General features: G+C 37.1%; 1 protein-coding gene across 2 annotated transcripts in view; it reads left to right on the top strand.

The window, feature by feature from the left end:
- DYM (dymeclin) overlaps positions 1 to 23,973 on the top strand; it is a 559,394-nt gene that overhangs the window by 272,306 nt on the left and 263,115 nt on the right. For both annotated transcript variants that reach the window (XM_027868956.1, XM_027868957.1), the window contains exons 12-13: positions 14,231 to 14,344; positions 15,062 to 15,156. In XM_027868956.1, coding sequence (XP_027724757.1) covers positions 14,231 to 14,344; positions 15,062 to 15,156 — 209 coding nt within the window. The remainder of the gene's footprint in view (positions 1 to 14,230; positions 14,345 to 15,061; positions 15,157 to 23,973) is intronic.

The following is a 23,973-nucleotide window of genomic DNA, read 5'->3' as shown; positions in this document are numbered from 1 at the left end:
TGCTGATGAATATAAAGGAATTAACAACAGGACAGCCAACCTTCCCTTTCTTAATTGAAAAAGTTGATGATAGTGGTATTGCTGGATTAAAAAAATAGTAATAATCAGAGCTAACATCCATGTGGTACTTTTAAGATTTCAAAACCCTCTCTCTATATTCTTTTTGAAGTCTTTATTCCAGAAGTCTAGATAGAGTTACTGTTGCTATCTCTCAATAATACTTTATACTAAAAGGTTATGGTTTCACAACTTTAAGAAACTGTCTCTTACTCTCACTTTATATTACTTGATCTCAGTTTGAGCTTGAATTTGGAATGTAGCATTACTTTTCTTCATTGAATTCGCAAGGTAATGAGAACAAAGGGGTGAGAGAGGAAGGTACTTTGAGTATGTAATTTTAATTTTTTTAATGTAGAGATTTTGGAGTCACACAGGATACCCAAGATGCTATAGATTTCTTCTGGGGATATAATTTCTGAGCCCTTGAACTCCTGTTTGCTTGCCTTCAATCTGTGGTATTGATTTAAAAGGATCACTGCTCCAAGACATGGTCTTTTTTTCTGTACAACATTGCAAATTGTAACTACACTGAAAGTACATTGATCATTTCAATCCCTCCAGTGAGTTCAAGGGAAAAGTTTAAAGGGAATGCATGACAACCAGAATGAAGGGTACCACAATTGGGGAAAAAAAATATTCACCACCACCAAAACAAATAAAACCCATATGAGAACAAGGCTTTTGTAGTAAGTCCTATCTTCTCTGTGATCTGCGCTATGACAAACACTATGGGTCCCGACTCAGTGCTCTGGTCCAGAAAGATGAACTAAAAGAAGAGATGACTCCGCCTTCATAGCTATTCCAGAGCACAGGATTTCTTTTGAGCTTTTTGTATCTCAGTTGGAAAACAAAGACTTTTCCTTCTTTCCTTCCTTCCTCCTTTCTTTCTTTCTTTCCTTCTTTCCTTCCTTCTTTCTTTCTTTCTTTCTTTCTTTCTTTCTTTCTTTCTTTCTTTCTTTCTTTCGCAATTGGGGTTAAGTGACTTGCCCAGGGACACACAAGGTGTCAAGTATCTGAGGCCAGATTTGAACTCAGGTCCTCCTGACTCCAAGGTTGGAGCTATATCCACTTTACCACCTAGCTGCCCCCCAAAACAAAGATTTTTATGATCCTTGGCACTAGTTCATGATCCCAGCAAATAGGAGATACAGATATAAAGTGTTCTGGGAAGCTTAGAAATGAAATCTTGATATAAAATTTCAGAAATCTAAGAACAGACATTGTGATGCTGTTAGCCTGAGAGAGAATAAAAATAAGCTAACTAGGATATTAAGGGTATCTAAACTTGGTCTGCCCAAATATAAGAAGACAAAAACAAGCTCAAATCCATTTTAGGAAAAAAATCACAACAGCATTAATGTAATTTACTTAACAAAAATCCTTAGCTCTTATTGAATTTAATAGACTCTATTCTTGGCATTTGGGTCATACTTACTAATGAATATACATGCAAATGACCTTGAGTGATTGATAAATAATTTCTTTAGGTCAGTCATTGCATTAGGAAATAGATCTTTTCATTCAACCATCAGCAGACTTGTACATATATATATACATATATGTGTATATATGTATATATATACATATGTGTATATATATATGAATTTTGGGGGGGGGTGAGGCAATTGGGGTTAAGTGACTTGCCCAGAGTCACACAACTAGTAAGTGTTATGTGTCTGAGGCTGGATTTGAACTCAGTTCCTGACTCCAAGGCCAGTGCACTCTCCACTGTGCTACCTAGCTGCCCCTATTTTTATATTATTACAAGGGGATTTTAGTTTGAACACACATAGGAAAATGTATAGGTGTTAATGTTACTGGAGTTTCTCAAGAAAATAATTGAAAATGTTGCCGCTGCTTAAAACTTTTAAAGAATAAGAAGATACAAAAAAGTGCTGCATAGTTGGCACTCCATAACTATTAAATGACTGACTGAAGAAGGAGCATTTTCTACAAAAATGTTCCTTTTTCTCTTAAAGAGGCTTGGATAGGCACAATGAGGAAGCCAGGAAAAGAGAAGTTCACACTCCTATTAGTAAAATGCTAAGAACACTTGAAATAAAGAATGTAATTAACTTTCACTGTTTGGGTTGTCCACAGTTAATTTCTGATTCCTGTTGACTTCCGAATACTGGTCTTGGAGTCAGATTACCTGGATTCTAGCTCTTTCTCTGCCATTAATTATCAGTTTAGCCACTTCTCTTCTCTAGGCTTGTTTCCAAATCTGAAAAATAAGGGTTCTAGACTAGGTGATATCTAAGATCCCTGCCAAACTCTATAACAATCTACTACCCAACTGGTAGTTGTTTATTGGTATTAGCTTAGGGAATGTAAATTAATTTTTAATATTAGATTAAGCAAATCATAATCTGGAAAGTAAATTTATTACAAAATAAATCACACATACAAAATATATCATACATACAAACATATACAATATTTCAAAGGTAAATTTAAATTCCTGTTCCATCATCTGCCTTTTTAGATAAAAAAGTGTTATATACTAAGGTAATAGTTATTATAAGAAATAAAGTATCCTAGTAGTTTTCAGAAGAACTAATTGATTTAAGACCTGGAACACCTCTGAAGTACTAGTTGAGATAAAAGAAAATGACATGTATTTAATCTATATTGAGTGTACATATACCAGTTTAAATCTTAGAGACATCTCATTAGATATATCTCTTTTGTTTATATCTCCATCTAGGGTCTCTCCTGGGAATAAAATAATTCAGTTCATGTCTAGGTCTCCACCAAAAAAAAAAGGGGTGGGGGGAGGAGTTGAGGTTCTTCAACTCTCAGCCAAACACTTAAGTAACAAAACATTAAATATAGAATAGGCTTTATTTAACTTAATTCCCCAAAATGCAGGTATTTCACTCTTAAGACCATAAATAGTCAAAACAATATAATCTCCTCTCTGGTAAACCCAGGCACTTATAAAATTTTTCAGCCTTATAGTGTTACCCTTGGTGAGTTCCCCTTTTCCTCTTCCTAGTAAGAGGAAAGCACTTAGGATTTCTAGGGTCGACCAACCTTCCCATCTGGTAAGCCTCACTTCCTAGGGACATATTTGATTTTCAGGTTTCAAAGAAATACCCTGTGTCCTGAATCCCACCCCCCAAAAAAGGGTACGGGGGACAAATTGATAATTAACTTTCTCATTTGCTCTTGATTTTTTTACGGTCTCCATAGATCTCAGAACTATTGAAGGCCAAGGTCAAGGTTTGCTCATTCTTGTCCTAGTTCTCTCACTGTTTCTCAGGATTTGGTATAGTTTCAGAACTCATTGTGGACTAAGAATTCCCCAGCTGGACTTGGGAGAGTTGTTACCAGAACTCTTCCCTCACTCAGCAGCAGTTCTCACTCTGTTCACTCAAATTCTTACAACGCTTAGCTCATTCCAGGAACTTCTCACTGCTTCTCTACTGATGACACTAGAATTACCTTGCTCCTGGAATTCATGGTTCTCTTGAGGATCCACATGGCTGTATTGGACTGGTTTCTGTCCAAATCTCTAGTGTTTTGATTTCTTTTTAGGAGACAGGCCCCAAGAGTGTAGTTCAAATATGTGAACTAGCTAAAAATCCTCAATTGTCAGGAAATCTTGTAATGAAAAGATTATTTTCTAGTTTTGTGTGGCCATGGGAAAGTCACTTAATTTTTCTAAGCCTCACTTTTTTCATCTGCACAATGTAAAAATAATAATTTTCACTTGATAAGATCATAGATTTAGAGCTAGAAGGAACTTCAGAGACCATCTGTCTCATTTCACAAATCACAATGCTCCTGTAGGAATTTTTGTAAAGTACTTTGCAAACCCTAAACATGTCACATAAATATCAGTTGTGATGATGATGATGATGAATCAAAAAGTAAAGCATACCCAAGGCCTTATCTTGCCAGATTCCACACCATGCTGCCACAAGTTGACCCTCTGTCATCTGCTAGCTCCCCTTTATGTCTTGTCCTCCCTCCTGCAAATGTAAGTTATTGAAGGTAGAGACTGTCTTGCTTTGTGGTATTGGTCTTCTAGTGCTTATCACTGTGCCCAGACATATAAGTGCTTTATCATCGACTCATTCATCATTTATATGAGTTGACACCTTATCAAGAATTTAACCTTTTGAAGAGAATTTCACACCAAATTCATATCAATGTCAGAATAGATGTTCATATAAATAGGGAAACAAGGTTCTAGGACAATGCTTAGTCATATTATATACATATATATATACATACACACACACACACATATATCTATATATATACATATATATCTATCAACATAATATGTAACATAACTATTTGAAGCCTTCAGTTTTAAATGGACCCAAAAAAAGACATTTTGACATTTTTATATTCATAATATTCACAGGTAATAAAATAAGGCAGATATTAAGACAAGGAGAAATATCTATAAAAAATTCTCTCTCTCTCTTACCACCTCTAATACTCTTTCTGTAGCTTCTTCCCATGTCTTTAGAGATTTGTAGGACTGGACGGGATAAATCTTACCTGGTAGCATGTAGCTTTCTCTTTCCATTGGGGCTATTCCCTCATGGTGAAAGATAACAAATGCATGTTTCCAATGAAAAGAAAATGAAGGGAAAGCTGTAAGTAGTGAGGAGCGAACTAGGGAACTGTGATAGTTTTCATCTTATTTATTCTAATCTTTCAAATCATAATTAATAGTCAGCTCTCATATTTCTTTAGTACTGCAGCCTGGTGATGTAGGTATTGCAAATAGTATTGTTCCTATTTTATAAGTAGAGAAAAATGTACAGAGAAAACCTATCAGACCAGCTGGTCTTTTTTCTCAGAGTATATTGTAATACTTCCTTACAGTTTTGGACTGCTTGGCAACAGAAAAACTATCAGCAAATTAGAAGATTAAAAAATTTGTACAGTGACTCAAAGGAGGATCAAACCATCTAAATGATATGAACATCGAAAAGGGAGTTGTTTTGGATAAGTGGCATGAATAGACTAGCAGGATGAAATTGAGTAAAAGAAAGTAAGCAAACATGCTTTCTCCATGATTTTTTTCTACCCTGATTTATTCTTTGTCCTCAAAGTGACATCTAAGTCTTCTACCCTTCATTACTTTCTCAGTCCATTACTCCTACTCTGGATACATAATCTCAACCCCCTAGTGAAGCATTTCAACTCTACATTATCTTCTCTCAAGTCCCAGGCCTTGCCTTGTTGCTACTCACACTTTGTCAAATACCAACCCTACATTGTGCTTACCAGCCAATCCTGCCCTCCTACACACATGATATTGAACAGAGCTGGAAGAAGTTACTCAACTTTGCTGACTTGGTTCACTACAAATTTATGTTGTCTGGTCACAACTGAACCCTCACTGATGCAAGGCAGGTCATCCATTCTTCCGTAATTCTCTATTATACTGTAGCAGCTGTTCCAGACTTTCTCTTCTCAAACCTTCTACAACATCCTTCTCCTCTCCCCACCCCCCACCTTCATTTGAGTACCTTTCCTCGTTCTTTACTAAGAAAATCCGAGACCTTAGCTGAGAACTCCCTCTTCTCTATTTTTTTTTCATTTCACATGCCCCAACAATATCCCACAGTTTCTTCACCTTTGTCCCTCTACAAATGCCTCTGTCACCATACTTTCCCATCTTCTCCAGAATATATTGTGGACTCCCCCCCACACCCCTTTTTTTCTCTCTCATCTTTAGTCTCTCCTGTCTGCTGGTTTCTTACCTGTCCCCTACAGATGAATTCACGTTTCTCATTCTTAGAGAACCCTCACCGCTTCTACCATCTCCACTTGCCGTCCTCCTATGCATCTCTGCCCCTTCTTAGATAAACTCCTTCAAAAAGCTTCATCTGTTTGTATTTCTACTTTCTTCATTCTCATTTTTACCTAAACCCTCTATAATCTTATTTCTGACCTTATTACTCAATTGAAACTATTCATTCCAAATTGCCAATGATAGCTTAATTCCCGAATCTAATGGCCTTTTCTCAGTCATCATATTACTTAACTTCTCTGCAGCGTTTGACACCAGTGACTTCTCTCACTTTAGATTCTCCATCCTTTCTGGGTTTTTGTGACACTGCTCTCTTGGTTACTCTACTACCTGTTCAACCATTCCTTCTCTGTCTGCTTTGCAGAATCTTCATCCTTATTTTGCCTCCTAACTATTGGAATACCCCAAGCCTCTGTTTTGGACTCTCTTATTTCATTTTTTCTCTATACTTTCTTACATGGTGATCACATCAGCTCCCATGGGTTCAAATATCCTTCCGCAGATGATTTCCCTTATCTATAAAGCTAGCCCTGGTTTCTCTCCTGTGCCACTTTACCAACTACCTACTGTATATTTTAAACTAAATATCTCATAGTTATCTCGGATTCAACATGTCTAAAACAGTATTCATTATCTTTTCCCCAAAATCCATACTTCCCAAAATATTCCCTTATACTGGTAAGGGCACTAAGATGCTTCTAGGCAACAGGTTTTCAACATTGACATCATCTTCAAATCTTCACTTTCACCCCACATATCCAAATAGTTGCAAATCTTGTTTGCTTCTCCACACAATTTCTCATTTATGTACTTACTATTCAGTTACATAGCTGTTACCCCATGTTCAGGTCCTCATTGCCTCTCTTCTCTCTTAATTGGTTTCCCTGCTTCAGGAGTCCCCTTACTCCAATCAGCCCACTATACAGATTCCAGAATGGATTTCCTAAAGCATATGTCCAATCATGTCACTCTTTACTCAGTAAACTCTAAGGGCTTCCTATTACCTTCAGGATTAAGACAAATTCCTTTTTTGGCATTTAAGAGCCTTCACAACGTAGCCTTTTTTTTTTTTTTAAAGGCAGTTGAAGTTAAGTGACTTGGCCAGGGTCACACAGCTAGTAAGTGTCAAGTGTTTGGTCTGAGGCCAGATTTGAACTCAGGTCCTCCTGGTTTCAGGGCTGGTGCTCTATCCACTGCGCCACCTGCCACCTTGCTGCCCCCTCAACGTGGCCCTTTTCTAACTTTTCAGTCTTTTTACATGTTATTTTCCTTCCTTACTAGCCTTCCTCAGACATAATACTCCTTGTATCTCCTTGTTTTTCACTTGCTATCCCCCAGACCTTGAGTGCCCACTCTCTTCATCTCAACTTCCTGGGATCTCTGGGTCTTTTAAGATTCAGCTCAGGCTCCTCCTTCTTTCTGTGTTCTCCCATCTGCCTGTACCTTCTTTCCTCAGGTTACCTTGTATTTAGTTTGTATGTAACTTGTGCTTACATGTATCCATACGCATCTCACTACTAGAATGAATGAATGAAAAGTCATTTATTACGTGTTTGAGCAAAGCACTGAGCTATGTACTGGGGATACGAGACAATCACTGCTCATAAGGATTTCATTTTCTAAAGAGAAAGATAGCTCATATAGATGTTTTTAGCTGCTTGAATATAAGCTCCTTGAGAGAGCTTTTTTTCTTTTGTACCTCCAAAGCTTAGCAGTGTGCCTGATATATAGTAGGTATTTAATAAACATTTATTGGTTGATTGATTTATTGTGGAATAATACCCCATTGGAAAAAATGTGGCCCTGTTACTTGAATTAGCTAAAATTGAACTGAATAAAGTAAATCAAAATATTCTGAAAAAGTACTTCTATATTTGTAGTAGAATAAGAGGTTTTTCTAAAATTCAAATTATACTGATTCATAATTTCCATAGTAAAACTATAAGAACAAGTTGATTTAAAACATTTGCTCCCTTCCCATTACATATTCAGAGTGCACCAAAGTAGAAAGCAGTGATGAATGTGCTGAACTGTAAATGAGGATCAATCCCATTATTTTATTATTCACAACACATTTAATAATGTCCCCTTTTACCCACATTACTGAGCATGATTGTGCTTGTTTCTATTTCTTGTAGAATACTTCCAAAGTATTAATACAAAATAGATTAATCCAAGATGGCTTAAGTTGTGAGATGAAAAAAATGTATAAGAATGGGACCAATCAAATTGATAAATTCACTCTGAATCCCAACTTGAACTGTTGGAGCTTGATTTCATCAGCAGAAATATAGTAAGCTGTTGTGGGGGAATGCTAAAAACCACTGCTTTTTCCTGCTTGTAATTGACTGCCCTTTCCTAAAAGTGTCAACATGGAAAAAAAAAATTAGGTGAGGAATCAGGAACCCTGGGTTCTGGCCCCAATTCTAAAACATTGGACAGGTTACTTAATTTCTCTGGGACTCACTTCAGGTTCCCCATATACAAAATTAACAGGTTGGAATTCATATGATCTAAGATTCTTTTGAGTTCTAAACTCTAATATTCTTAAATATTATCTAGTCTTGAATCAGTGAATAATAGACTCATAAATTTCAATTACTTTTGCACTGAATTCAGTATATTCTTATTTCTTTATGCAAAATATTCTACTAAATGAAAATTTTTAATTTTTTTTTTTTGCTTTTTACATTTCCCAATGGCTATGCAAATTCATATATGCAGAATCACATAGAATTTTAGAATTGGAAAGAACCTCAGAGATTCAAATCTTATTTTTTTACAGATGACAAAAGAGGTTCATAGAATTTATATGGCTTCCTTAACATCACATAATTAGCTAGTGGTAGAGATGAGACTAAATCTAGATTTCCTATCTACGGTGTTCTTTTCTTCCTTGGGCAGGGCTGCCTACACTAAGCTGACTCCCAAAGATTGAAAAGACTGGAAGGTGGTAGCTTAGAATGAAAATCATAGAGGACCTGGAGTGCTAGGCCTAAGGTTTTGGGACTAGCAGGCAGTCATTGAAGGTTTTTGAGTTGGTGACTGAATACATGACATCAGTGTTTTTGGGAAAATTAATCTCGTTTTCAGTAAATATAAGGTTAAAGCAAGTATGTTCCTCTCTGTTATTTAACATAGTTCTGGAAATGTTAGTGGTAGCAGTAATACGAGAAATAAACTAAAGGCATAATAAGATTATTAATGGAAAGATAAAGTTATCACTTTTTGCATATTACATGATGATTTACCTAAAAAAAAACTCAAATCAGCACAAAAACTAAATAGATGCCATTAATAACTTCATTTAAGCAATGAGATATAAAATGAATTTATAAAAAAACAAAAATTATCGACATTTTATGTAGCCATAACAAAAACTAGAAAGGTATTATAGAAATCTCATTCAAAATAATTTTAAAATATCTGGAAATTATTCAACCTTTAAATATAGAAGCTAACATTTAGATGGTGCCTATTATGTGCCAGGCACTGTGCTAAGTGCTTTATAATTATTATCTCATTTAATCCTCTCAAACACCATGTGAGGGAGGTACTATTATTATACCCATTTTGTATATGAGAAAACTGAGGCAAACAGAGGTGAATGGCTTGCCCAGGGTTACACAGCTAGGAAGTGTCTGAGGTCACATTTGAACTCAGGTCTAATTTGCTCCAGGCCCAGTGCTTTGGGCACTACGGCGCCATCTAGCTGCCCAGGTAGTCTACCAAGCTAGTCTACCAGTATACACTCAAAACTTAAACCGTGTAGGTGGCAAGATGGTGGTCCATTAGGACCCAGATGAGCCTATATCCCCCACAAACACCCTAGTAAGAATATAAAAAGATACCCAAAGGAGCAGTGATATGGAAAATCAAAGCAAAACAGTTAGAAATTCTGTCTGGTCCAGGACTACAGAAAAAAGACTTTTAGAATCTAACAGAAGCTCTGAAGGGTAGAAGACAAAGCACACTTAGATCCAAAGTAAGAGATGGGTGTAGGTTACACCCAGGCAATGCTCAGGTAGAACTGTTTGAGCCCCATCTGGAGGCAGATGCTGAGCAGCAGAGACAGGGAGCATTCCCACACACAGAGATGAAAAGCAAGCTGAGACAGAGCACCAGGACAGGAAGCACCAGAGCGGAAAGAAATCTCAAGGAATCCCTGAAGTAGCACTGAGTACAGGAACAAGTGCCACTTAACAGCTCTCTTGCCTACTACTCATTTTCAGGTCACAGATTCAGGGCATGAAGGAGGGGTCATGAGCCAACCAAGCATGGACCTTAGCCCTAACTGTGTATCAAGCAAGGAACAAATTCTGAAAACCTAGCTGTCCAGAAACAGAGCAGTGACTCAGTTCTAGCCTTTAACCCAGCACATAAGCCTGGAGTGCAACGACCAAGTCAAGAGTGCCAGATCAAAGGGGAGTCAGCAGTTCAGTAGTTAACTGCACTGCAGTAGCTTAGAGTGACTTGAGTCCAGCAGGGGTCTGTTGAAATTCAACTGCACACAAGCAAAGAGACCCAAACCTGGGTCAGGAACTTGCAGAGCTCAGTGAAAGAGGGCAGTGAATAGACTTTTCCCCAGATCCCACCATTTTGGAAACACTGAAAGCTTTCAGTCCCCCAGACTGAGCTGTGAAAGCAGCGGAAGGGTCTAAAAGGACAGAAGCTCAAGGCAGACATCCCCTCCATTAGAGTGCAGAGCCTAACACTAACATAAACTGCAAAGTCAAGAAGTAAGTGGGAAGAATGAACAAACAACAAAATGAACCAGACATAAACAACTACTATGGAGACAGGGAAGCTCAAGATACAAATACAGAAAGAGGGAATGACTAAAATATCTACAAGGAAAGCCTCAAAGAAAAATTACAGATTGGCCACAAGCCCAACAAAAATTCCTAAAAAAGTTAAAGGTTTAAAAAAAAAGAGCAAAAAATTATTTTAAAGCCATATAAGAGCTATGGAAGAAAGATTTGAAAAGAGAATTAATAGCTTAGTTGGAAATAAAAAAGGTCCATGGAGAAGAAAATGGCAAACCACTCCAGTATCTTTGCCAAGAAAACCCAAATGGGGTCACGAAGAGTTGGAAACCACTGAACAACAAAAAAAAGGTGCAAAACATTACTGAAAAAAATAACTCCATGAAAATTAGAATTGACTAAATGGAAGATGATGACTTCATGAGACATCAAGAAATAAAACAAAATCAACAGACTGAAAAAAAAAGAAGAAAATGTGAAATATCTCATAGGAAAAATAGCTAACCTGGAAAGCAGATCAAGGAGAGATAATTTAAGAATCACGGTACTTAATGAAAGTCATGAGCCAAAATTGAGCCTAAGTATCATATTTCAAGAAATCATAAAATGGCCCAGATATCTTAGAATCAAAGGGCAAAATGGAAGTTGAAAAATTCCCTGGTTACCTCCTTAAAAAAATTGAAAATTCCCAGGAATATTTAGGCAAAATACAGAGAATTTTGTATTTGATCCCAAAGGTGATAGGGAGCCATTGGAGTTTATTGAGTATGAAGGTGCCATGGTTGGAGCTGTGCTTTAAGAAAATCACTTTGGCAGCTGAATGGAAGATAGATTGGAGTTGGGGAAAGATTTGTGGCAGTCAGACCCGCCAGCAGGCTATTGCAATAATCCAAGTATGAGTTGATGAGGACCTGTACCTCATGAGCGGAGTGGCAGGAGAGAAGGTATAGAGTAGAGATATTACAAAGATGAAACCAATATGCCTCGGCATTTGTAACATTGAATATGAGGATGAGAGTGAGAAGTTGAGGATGATACTTAGGTTTTAAGGCTGGGGAGCTAGGAGAGTGGTTTTCTCCTTGACAATAATAGGGAAATTTGGAAAGGGGGAGAATTTAGGGGGAAAGATAATGAAAAAGTTGAAGATTTTATAGAAAAGGGGGATAATTGAGGATGAAATCTGCTAGAGAAGATGGGAGAGGATGGTATTACACGTATATGTAGAAGAACTGGCCTTAGCAAAAAGAGCCACCTCTTTATTAGAGCCTGAGAAAAAGGATGAAAAAGTGGAAAATTATGTTAAGGAGTTTTTGAGATAAAGAACATGGAAGAGAGCTCAAGTCAAATGGCCTCAAAATTCTCAAAAAAGTATGAGCCAAGGTCCTCAGCTGAGGTGGAAGTATGGGAAGTTTGATAAAGGGAGAGAAAATCTGGAATATCCTCCAAGGAAAGTGAGATAGGGAATTAATTAGGGAGTTATAAAAGACTGGACTGCCTTGCTTCATTTGAGGTTCGATAACATGATTTTGTAATGTTCCTCATGAACACTGTTGTGAGACTTCAGCTGTATTCAGCAGCTTGTAAGTTCAATTGGAGGTTGTGGATGTTAGGAGTAAACTAGGACTGAGGTTTGGCAAGAGAATAGAAGCAATAGGACAAAGAAAAAGAGAGACAAAAGCAAATGACTGTGTAGATCTGAAATGGATTTCTGTTGGTTTGAGGTTGGAAAGGGAGGAAAGGGATATCACAGTTAGGAGCACTAACCTAAGATAGTGCCAGGATAGAGGAAGTAGAGTTTCACTGAGGACCAAGAACAGGCCTGGGGAGAGGTGAAGCATAAGGAGAGATGGAATGTTAGGAGGTTCTAATTAGGAAAGTGAAACACATGTGGCTAATTAGGTATTGGCAAGATCGAATGTGTGAACATTGGTATAAGTGACTGAGGTAGAGTGAAGGTCATGGGATTTTAAGGAGGCTTAGGAATTGGAAGGTTAAGGAGTTTCAGGGAAGAAGCCCTCTAGTGTAAGGGGAGGTGTTGGGAAGAATGGGAAGATGTTGAGCCAGGTACTGAACTCTTTAAGTAAGGAGACAGGATGACCTGGGGTGGGGGGTGGGGCGTCAATCTACTGTAGCTACTATAATTTGAATTGAGTGGAAAATTTTGTTTGAGTGGCCTTCACTGGAGGAAGAGTTGCTGAGTTAAGGAGGCAAAGGCAGAGCTAGAACTGACAACAGGGAGTGGGGAATATTCCTACATTCCCTGAAAGAACATTTTGTCCATGACTATGAGAGAAGATACAGCCCATGTTGGAGGTGAAAGCCAGTGATGCAATGTCATTAGATGAGAGCTAGGTCTCAGCAAAGACTAATAGATTGAAGGAATATGAGAGAAAAGAAGTCCAAGATAAAGAGAAATGAGAATTTCAGAGAATATAGTGAAAGAGATAGACAGTGTTGCATTGGGATATGTGTGAAGTAGGGCTGAGAGGTATGCAGATAAGAAATCTGAAGGAGGAAAGACAGTTTTCTCTCACTGATGGGGCAGTGATTGGTAAGTTCCAGGATAAGGGAGAAGCCAAAGGAGTGTTAATGGTAGATGAGTAGAGAAGCTCACACTCTTTAAGGAATGTTACAGAGGGAAATGGATCTGCATCTTCCCCTAGGGGGTGGGGGTCAGGTTAGTGCTTTTACTAGCATCATTGTGAGTATGATGGACAAAGACCATGTTTTTTCATTTCCATTTAAATAAAACTTGTATATACAAGTTAATTCCTTATATTTTGGATAGAGGTATGTATAATGATGATCAAAGGATTTTGCCAGTGTATTTTATTCCTCTGTATATCCTTGCTAATTTTAAAGTGATTTGGTCTAGAGAAAATATTTTGAAGCAATATTTTAAGAAAAACACTTTGTTAATACATCATAAACCTGTTCCTACAACTGAGAACCTATTTTAATGTGACTTAACTATCATTCTTTTCCTCATTTTCTTCCCAGAACTTTTCTATTAAAGGAGTCTTCATAATTAAGAAAAGAGTGTCCAGGCATGCTCTGCCTGACCTTGTTAATTGGTTCCATGAAAGCACAATACCTTTAGGTGAAATGATGTTGCATGGGACTGTCAGTACTGTAGAAATGTCATAAATGAGTGATCGACTGCATGACTTTATGATGGGGCTTGTGTTTAATGCATCTATTATAACATAAATTAGGACAGTATTAGCTTTGATATGCCTGTATACGATTATGGAGCAGAAAAACAACTTGAGAAATCATGTCAAGCTATATAGCTTCAGTCAATGGGAAAGACAACATATTTAATTTTAAGTTTAGTCCAAACTAGACAATCTTAATATGCTCATTCGTAATATCCTCTTATTTTCAGCTTTTTATTTCAGTTATTTGAGTAGGAGCAAGAAAGCAAAAACTGTCAAAAATCCTAAGTTGTACAATACCATCCTAATTCTCTTTAATGCTGTAATACAAACCTACTTTTAAACACAAATGTTGTTCACATATTTAAATCTCTTGAGTAAAGCAACAGCCAGTGGAAAATTAGGCATTAAAAATCCTCCTTTTCTTAATCTCATTATATTTAACTTTTTTCCTTCCTTTTCAGATACTCAAAAATATTACCTGGTATTCAGAACGGGTTTTAACAGAGATCTCACTGGGTAGTCTTCTGATATTGGTGGTAATAAGAACCATTCAGTACAACATGACAAGGACAAGGGTATGCATTTTACAACATTTTCCTTTGACATAATTTGTTTATCATTTTGCATCTCCAAGTAAAGCTAGAATTTTTAAAATGGTAATACTTTCATGAAATAGAATATGAAAAAGTAAGATTGTCTCATGACCATTGTATTTTATGATTCTTTGCTTTCCTGGGAGTAATGGCTGTATATAGTGCCTTTATTCAACAGCGATCTTCAGTATCTTTAATCAATAATACTTGATCAAAAGGATCTAACAGAAGAGTTGGGGTGAAGCATTAATTTTAAACTTAGAGAAAAGAATGTAGCTTATCATTTAAATATGTTTGTCAAGGATGGTGAGAGATTCTACTTGGTGTAGGATATCTCTGGTGAACTAAGAAAAGAAATTTGCCTTTATCAAGTGTCAGCAATGAAATGCCCCAAGAAAAAAGTACTAATGGGCGGAAGTGGAGTGGGAGGAGGATAGGAAATTTCAAGAAGAAAAGGAAAATTTGTACCTTAAGCTAGCTATGTATACATTAGTCCTCCAGATAGCTTTAAGTGCTCAGTAGAAATACTCTTGTGAACAAGATGCCTAGCAATGAGAAAATGAGCACAGCTGATGAATTCAGAGTTATTTCCCTAATGTAGACAGGTGTAAAATGTGGTCATGGTTGGACTCACCTCTCCCATAATTCACTTTTTATAAAATATAACTAAGTATGTCTTTCATTTCTGTTTTCTGACAGGACAAATACCTTCACACAAATTGTTTAGCAGCTTTAGCAAATATGTCAGCACAATTTCGTTCACTTCATCAATATGCTGCCCAGAGAATTATCAGGTAAATAAGCTTTTGTTAAAGTGTAGAATTTCATCTTAAAACTGAGACTTCTTTTAAACTAATGTCATCTATAACTTTACATTTTCTCAATCTAATTTGTTTGGATTTTTGGTTTAGATTGAAACTTCATCTTTATGTTCACCTCTGGTTTTCCCCCCAAAAATCAGAGTATTAAAATTCAGCACCTGTATAAAATTTTTTGATAATTTTTTCTCCTTTTTATCTGTGTAATGGCTTTTATTAATTCTGTATTCCTCAATGGCAATCTGAGTTAAACTTGTCATTATCTGTGTTGTACATTAACTTTTTACAGCACTTGAAGTGTTTACCTGTATTTATTTCAAAGAAGATAATCTGTTTAAGGTTTTTTTTCCCCCTCAAACCTACATTGACAAGTTAACAGGTTATCAAGTAAATTATAAATCTCAGTTTCAGGGATTTTCAAGTATTGCATTGAGATAATTCTAACTACTGCTTTTCCCTTTCTCCCAGGATATACTCAGTATAATTTTAATATTTTTCAAGTTAAAACAATTTTATAATTCAGTTAAGTAAGATTAGATGTGTGTGCATAGGATATATATCTTGCTTTGAGAGAATTGTGGTTTTTCTCCCCCTCAAAAAAAAAAACCCACCAAGTAAACATTTGTTAAACCCCTATTATGTGCCAGAAACTGTGCTAAGTGCTGGGAATACAAAAAGGCAAAAGATGGTCCCTGCCCTCAAGGAGCTTACAGTCTGATGGAGGAGCTTACAATCTCAAGATCCTTAACCTCTCACCTCTGTGTTTCTGGCTATTGTAGGTGATCAGCAGGACACTGTTCTTTACTCTAGCCCAATACAAATCTCACCTTTAGTCCTTCGATTAGGAACTTATATTAACTTGGAGTTATTTTGGCAATTGCTCTAATTCATTCTAAATCTTAAACATTTGTGAATCTATGTGCCATACCTCCTGGTTAAATTTAGACACATGAAAATATAAAAGATGATATAATTTTTTTTACTATAATTCTCTTACCTATCTTTGTGACTTCAGTCTGTAAAACACACCAATTAATGATTACATGCTAGTTTATTCATTATAATATAGATACTCCCTTTCTTGTTTTCATGACTTGAGAGCATCCTTCTTAATTTCATTTCTTTCTATTCCATACTGTTCTCATCTCCTCCTCCTTTTCCCCTAAAAAAATTAACAATGAATTTTCGTCATATATCAACCATCTAGAACTCTATTTAGAAGGCAAATTTACTTCTTGATTTTCTTTAAACTCTGTTATTACCTAGTCTTAGATTTGGAAATCCTTGTGAGTTTCAAACTCATTTGAGGGATAGTATAGTTGAATGATTTTATTTTAACCTACATTTAGAGATTTTAAAAATAACTAACAGTCCATTTATGTATTTAGAGACTTGTAGGTAATTGGGTAGCTAGGTGGTGCAGTGGATAGAGTGCTGGGTGTGAAGGCAAGAAGACCTGAGTTCAAATCCAGTGTCAGATGCTTTCTAACTTTATGACCCTGGGCAAGTCACTTAACCTCTCTGTGCCTCTGTGAATTGCAAAAGGGGATAATAATAGCATTTAACTCCCAGGATTGTTGTGTGGATCAAATGAGATAATTTGTTAAAAAAAAAAAGGCTTAGCACATTACCTTTCACATAGTAGGTGCTATATCAATGTTTATTCCCTTTCCTAGGGGTTCTTAACCTTTCTATGTCATAGAACTTTGTTGGTTTAGTGGAGCCTATCGATCCCTTCTCAGAGTAATGTTTTTAAATGCATAAAATAAAATATATAGGATTGTACAGAAAGCCAGTTGTGTTGAAATACAGTCAGTCGATGAGAAGACTGCAACCATATATGATTTAGCAGGAGGTATAATAACTATAGTAATTTTTAAGTAGTGATGAGCATAAATAATATCTTGAGATATATCTAGCAGCCGTGATATGTTATGAAAAGATTTGTGATTTCTCTTGGTGGCAGAGTCATTGTGGTTTATTGCCTACATTCATAACAAAAGGAAATACTACATTTCATTTAGAGTTTGGTGAAAATAAAGATGCAGTTTTTTTCTCATCCAAGTTCATGGACTCCTTAAATCCTTGGACCCTAGGACTCTTGTCTTAGCAAAAGAATGATGTTGCTTACAAAACTTAGTCATTTGAGGGCCTAAAGAATCACAATTTGAGCAGGTAGGTGGCATAGTGGATAGAGCACTGGCCCTGGAGTCAGGAGGACATGAGTTCAAATCCGGCCTCAGACACATAACACTTATTAGCTGTGTGACTCTGAGCAAGTCACTTAACCCCAATTGCCTCACCAAAAAAAAAAACCAGAACAAAACAAAAAAAAACAAATCACAATTGTCTTGTTGTTTTTCAGTAGTTCAGTTGTGTCTGTCTCTTTGTTGACCCCATTTGGGGTATTCTTGGAAAGGATTCTGTAGTAGTTTGCCATTTCCTTCTCTAGTAAATTGGGGCAACTAGGTGGTGCAGTGACTAGAGTGCCTGACCTGGAGTCAGGAAGACTCATCTTCCTGAATTCAAATCTGGCCTCAGACATTTACTAGCTGGGTGATCCCAAACAAGTCACCTAACACTTTGCTTCAGTTTCCTCATCTGTAAAATGAACTGGAGAAGAAATGGCAAACCACTCCAGTATCTCTGCCAAGAAAACCCCAAATGGAGTCACAAAAAGCTGAATGAGACTGAACAACAGCAGCATCTTCAGCTTAAGGCAAACTGAAGTTAAGTGACTTGCCCAAGGTGATACAGTTAGTGGGTCTGAGGATGAATTTGAACTGAAGCTGTCCTTACTCCTTTCTTCCTTACTCCAGGTCCAGGTTTAAAATCATTGCTTAATGACTGAAGAATTTAAAATTAAAATGATCCTAAATTAACCATAAGGGATATGGTTATCCTGAGCAAAAGGGATATCCTGAACAACAAAGAAAATATTAAAGTAGTAATTGTCATTGATTTACTTTGCTTGGTTCATAAGTAGCTAGGTGACACAGTAGATACAGCACTACTCCTTGAGTCAGGGAGACCAGAGGACAAATCCATCTTCACATACTTACTAGCAGTGTGACCTGGGCAAGTCACTTAATCTGTTTGCCTCAGTTTCTTCATCTGTAAAATGGAGATAATAATAGCACCTACTACCCAGCATTATTGTGGGGATCAAATGAGATCATATTTACAAAATGCTTAGCACCATGCCTGGCACATAACAGGTGCTATATAAACACTTATTCTCTTCCTTTTCCCTTCCCCATAAGGGGGGAAAAACTGCAAATGGGAAAAAAAAACTGCAAATGGGAAACTCTTCTTTATAGTATAGGAGAAAGAACACTGGACTTGAGATCTAATGACATACTGGCTTCATCGTTTACTGTGTGACCTTGGGCAGTCAGTTTGCCTTAGTTTCTCTATTTACAAAAATGAAGACAGTAATCCTGGCACTACTTATTACACCAGGTTGTTGTGAGAAAAGAACTTTGTGAATTGCAAAGCACTCCATAAATATGAGCTGCCATTTTCATTTTCCATATTCAATTCTTCCTTCCTATTAATTTATTGGAACTAGCTCCATAAATCTGTAGGCTTTCCTTGGTCCTCCATTTCCTCTTGTATAAAATGAGTGAATTGGACTAGATAATTTCTAAGTCCTTTTAAATTTAAAAATGCTATGAGTTGGGACAGCTAGAGAACACTTTGGAAAGATGTTGTAGTAGTTTGCCATTTCCTGAAGTCAGGAGGACCTTATAGTTGGCACAATAGAGAACACCTTGGAAAGATGCTGTAGTAGTTTGCCATTTCCTGAAGTCAGGAGGACCTGAGTTCAAATCCAGCCTCAGACACTTAACTAGCTGTGTGACCCTGGGCAAGTCACTTAATCCCAATTGCCACTAAAAAATGCTATGAGTCCTTCATGAGTCTCTGGTTTGTTCATTTAAAAAGGAAGACAGGTAAACCCCAGGTAGTAGTTTCTACTTGCATTTCTACTTGACAACTTATTTATTACTCTTTATTTTATTTATCCTGCTTCACACTCTTCTTCCTCTCTCATCTCACCTAAATTATGAATGCAACATATGTGTGTGGGGTTGGGGAGTTGGGGGGAGTTAAGTCCTAGAAGGAGATTTTTTTAAACCACGTGAGAACTCTAAACAATCAACAAGCATTTATTAAGCACTTGCTATATGCTAGACAAAAATGAAATATTATCTCTCCCCAAAGAGCTTGTGTTCCCTCAGAGAAGGCAATGGGATATGTGTATGTATGTGTGCATGTGTGCATGTGTGCTTGTGTGCATGTGTGCTTGTGTGCATGTGTGTGTGTATGTGTATATGTGTGTAAATTAATAGAAGGTAATTTTTTTTCTTTGGTGATGGAGAGGACACTAGTTTTCTGTTCATCCCAGGAAACTTCCCTTTTGGATGTAAGCCTGGCCTAAGTGATGCGAGCTAATTAGCCAGTTCTAGGCTCCCTTTCTCTCTCCTTCCACTCTGTGGTAGATTCCACTAATCTCTTGGGCCCCAAGCTGAGTTGTGATCTTTGAGCCATGATGAAATGCCTCAGACAGTACTTTGCCCACAGTCACCACGTGCGCGAACATCTTCTGTGCTTTATCTCATTGGATCCTCACAAATACTGTAAAGTAATTACTTTGAGGATTATCCCCATTTTATATCTAAGGAAACTGAGACTGAGAGTTTAAGTGATTTCATGAATCAGCGCAAGAATTTGTTCAGCTCTCTTACCACCCACCAGACCAAGGTCAGTACAAACATAAAAATGAACCGTGTCTTGCCCTCAAGAAGCTTACATTGTATTAGGAAAGACAGTCTGTTCCTAAATAAGAATATATACAATATACGTAAAATAAGTGCAAAAAACATTTTGGCAGGGAAGGCATCAGCTCCTGGAGAGTGGCTCTGTATAGAAAAGGGTGTGCAGACTGATTTTTAAAGGAAGCAAGGGTTGACTTTGTTTTTGTTTTTGTTTTGTTTTATTTTTTTTGTTATATTTTTATTTTTTATTTTTTGCTTTTCGCTAGGCAGTTGGGGTTAAGTGACTTGCCCAGGATCACACAGCTAGTATGTGTTGTGTGTTGTGTGTTGCGTGTCTGAGACCGAATTTGAACTCTGGATTTGACTTCAAGTCCGGAGCTCTATCCACTGCGCCACCTAGCTGCCCCAAGGGTTGATTTTAAGAGGAGAGATGAGGAGGGAGTGAATTCCAGGCAAGAGGAGCAGGGGCAAGGAGGGGAATATAGCTGTGCAAAGGCACAAAGAGATGAGACATGAAGTATTATTTGTAGGAAGAAGTATAAAGGCCAGTTTGCCTTGGACTATAAATAATATAATAAGGCTGGAAAAAGGTAGGTTGGGTCCAAGTTGTAAAAATGCTTTAAATGCCAAACAAAGAAGTTTATGTTTTATCCTAAAGACAATAAAGAGCTAATGGGGTTTACTGAGTAGAGAAATGACATGATTAGACTTATACTCTAGGATAATCACTTTGGCAGTTATGTGCAGGTTGGATTGGAGAGGGGAGATTTAAGGCAGGAGACCAATCCAGGTGAGAGAAGATAAGAATGTACACTAGGCTGGTGGACCTGGGGGTAGAGAAAAAGTGAATCATGTGAGAAAATTGTGGATGTAGGAACAACACAATTTATGAGGTGAGTTAGCATTATGAGTCACAGGTAACCTGGGGTTCATGGCAAGATTCAAATCTAACTCTTCCTGACTCTCTAAGTCCAATGCTGTTGCCATTAAGCCACATTGCTTCTCATAATCATAGCAAGCATTGATTGATTAATGAAGAGAAGATGGAAGTGGCATCCTGGATTTTTATGTAGAATATATAACCATATTTTCAGTACGATTAGAGCACATAGCTTAAACTCTTTGCTGTGTTTGCCCCTCAATAAAAGAATATTGTAAAAGTTCTTGCTCTCTCACACCCTTAAGCTTCTTTGAATCTCTTGAAATAAGATACTTTATAAGGTGAGATATTAGTTTTATGTATCTAGGCGTAGAGGGGGCTTAGAAGACATCTAGTCCAACTACTCATTTTATAGATGAAGAGACTAAAGCCTAGAGAAATTGTGTAATTTCTCTGTGGTCACATAGGTAGTAAATGTCAAAAACAGGATTTGGGCCTAGTCCTCTGACCCCAGCACTGCACTGCACTGTCTTTGTTAGGCTGATCATCAGATCTCTTCATATAGACACAAATAATTTGGGGTATGTTTTTAGTCAAATTTGAACAAAAGGAATATCTCAGTCCTTTGTAAAATTAGTTCAGTAAGAAATTTAACTTTAAATTTTTGATGCCATGATTTGTACTTGTTATCTTTCCCAATACTTGATGACAATCAGTAGTAAATTTGTAATCTTCAGGCTGTACCAAGATTCACCATTATTTTCTCTATATACATTCTCAAGATGATGGTGTATAAGCATTGATTTTTATCATTATATTCATATATAATATGTCGTATTCAGTCAGCATATTTTTTGGTAGAAAGGGGAAACATGTCAAGAAATTACTCAGGGTGATGAATTCTTCAATTCTGATTATATAAAATCATTTGAGAATGGAAAAGCAGCATGATATAGTAGGTAGACTTTGAAATTAAAATGACCTTTGACTTTTGGAATCTAGATGACTCTTGTGCTTAACCTTACGGTTCCCCAAACACCTAAGCCCAGAAATTACAGAGAAGTTGCTGTGCTGTGTTGTAAAGGGAGTTCCCACATCATAAATTCCTTCTACTAATGAAATCCTAGTTCATTTTAGATTCAGAACTCGATCGAATATTAGAAGCCATCATTTTATAGATGAAGAAGCTGAGGCTCAGAATGGTTAAGTGATTTGCCCAATGACACACGTAGTAAATGGCATAGCCAAATTCAAACCCACATATTCTGACTCTAAATACAGTCCCCTTTTTTGCTACTGTACCATGCTACTGGATGGCCTCCACCTACCCACAATTCAGAATGACCTATAGAAAATATAAGTTTGTATTACATGATGCCTTCTAGGATTTATTTTACTTCTCATATTAATTTTTCAGAATTTCCTTTCCCTACCTTCCCCACTCCCCCAATTAGAATAGTTTGGAGCTAGAAAAAAAAAAAGGAGTTGGGTTTGTTTGTTTGTTTTTTAAGCAGCCAAATTTACATAAGCATCTAACTATGATTATCAGATTCTTTTTACCTACTTACAGTATTCTGGCAGTCTTGGCATTGTTTTTTTTTTTTTTTTGTTAACTACCTGTGTGATGGTTTTGTAAGAGACATCTGAGATGATATGGGGTCTCTTTAATACTTTCATACTAATTCTTTTGATCAGTTTCTCATCAAGGCTTATTACAGAGTGAATACAACTAAATAACAAGACAGCTGGCATCATGAGCTGTTGGAACTGTCCCTTTATTGCCTTGCCTCTCCTCCTCCCTCTCACCAGGGAAAGGAAAAGTTCATGGTACCTAGTGACACAGATGCAATAGCAACATACAGAAGACAACACAACCGCAGCATGAGTGGTAAAAATTACTTCTAGAAGTGGTTCACCAAGCATATTGCTGTGAATCTCAGTTCTAGAGGTTTGCTCTGAGGTAGGCGGTATCTCTGGGGTCCTGGACAGTGTCACCAATTCCTATTAACTCATTTCCACCCTTCTTCTCACTGCTCCCATCTGCCACCTAATGTGAGGACATCACCTAAAGCTATGGTGGCAGAAATAGCAAGCTGATTTTATTGACATTTCTTCGAAGTAGATGAGTGAAATAAAGTGGAGCTCTCAGATCACACTTGTCAATCAGTCATTCAATTAACATTTATTGATGCCTATTTTGTGCCAGTATAAGTAGTAGCCAGGGATACAAAGAAAGGCAAAAAAATAAAAAGTTTTGTTCTCAAGTTGTTCACAGTCCATTGGGGAAGACATTGTGCAGACATGATATATGCATGATAAGTTAGGGGTAGTAATTTCAGAAAGAAGGCCTTAAGATTAAGGAGGCTGGGGAAATGTTTCTTGCAGAAAAAACTTGAAGAAAGCCAGGGAACCTTTGAGGGAGAGCATTCCAAGTATGAAGGAGAACCAGTGAAAGTACTTGGAATCTGGAGATGGAATGTCAGATGGAAAGAAGAACAAGGACGCTAATGTCACTGTATTGCAGTACACGTGGGATTGGGGGGAGGGAAGGGAGGGTATAAGGTGTAAGACACCTAGAAAAGTAGAGGGAGGAAGAATATTTGCGTTCAAGGCCCCTACTATGAAGGCAGGATTTGGAGAGGAAAGAAAGACTGTGAGCAAGGCATTGAACTTAATGAGGAAGGAAGAAGAGTGTTCTGGAAGTCTGTCACATTCATTGCGAACCTTCAAAAAAGGACCTTGGAAGTGGCAATAGAAACAAAGAGTAATCCAACTCCCCCACCATGACTAGTGAATAAGGGGTAATGCGTGAAAATGCTGGAAAAGGCAGGAAAAGGCAGCCACGGGAGCTGTGTAATCAGGAGGGAACCAGGTCTCAGTGAGTGTAAGAAGATGGAGGGAGCAAGAAAGGAAGAGATAAAATAGAAATATACTTTATATTTAAATATATTAAAATAAAATTGTAAAATAAAATAAAAAATGAAATTTAGATTCTTACCTTTGGAGCAGACGTTCCAGAAAGCAGTTATACAGTATATAGTTTTTGTTTTAACAGTGTTAACTGTATTTGTGAAAATGCAGCATTAGATACAGCAGTACTACAGTTATCCATCATCTGATATGGATCTTTTTTTT

Source organism: Vombatus ursinus, unplaced genomic scaffold (genome assembly GCF_900497805.2).
Source record: "Vombatus ursinus unplaced genomic scaffold, bare-nosed wombat genome assembly UNPS02014791.1, whole genome shotgun sequence".
Classification (NCBI taxonomy): Eukaryota; Metazoa; Chordata; class Mammalia; order Diprotodontia; family Vombatidae; genus Vombatus; species Vombatus ursinus.
This window is presented reverse-complemented; position numbering and strand designations above follow the sequence as displayed.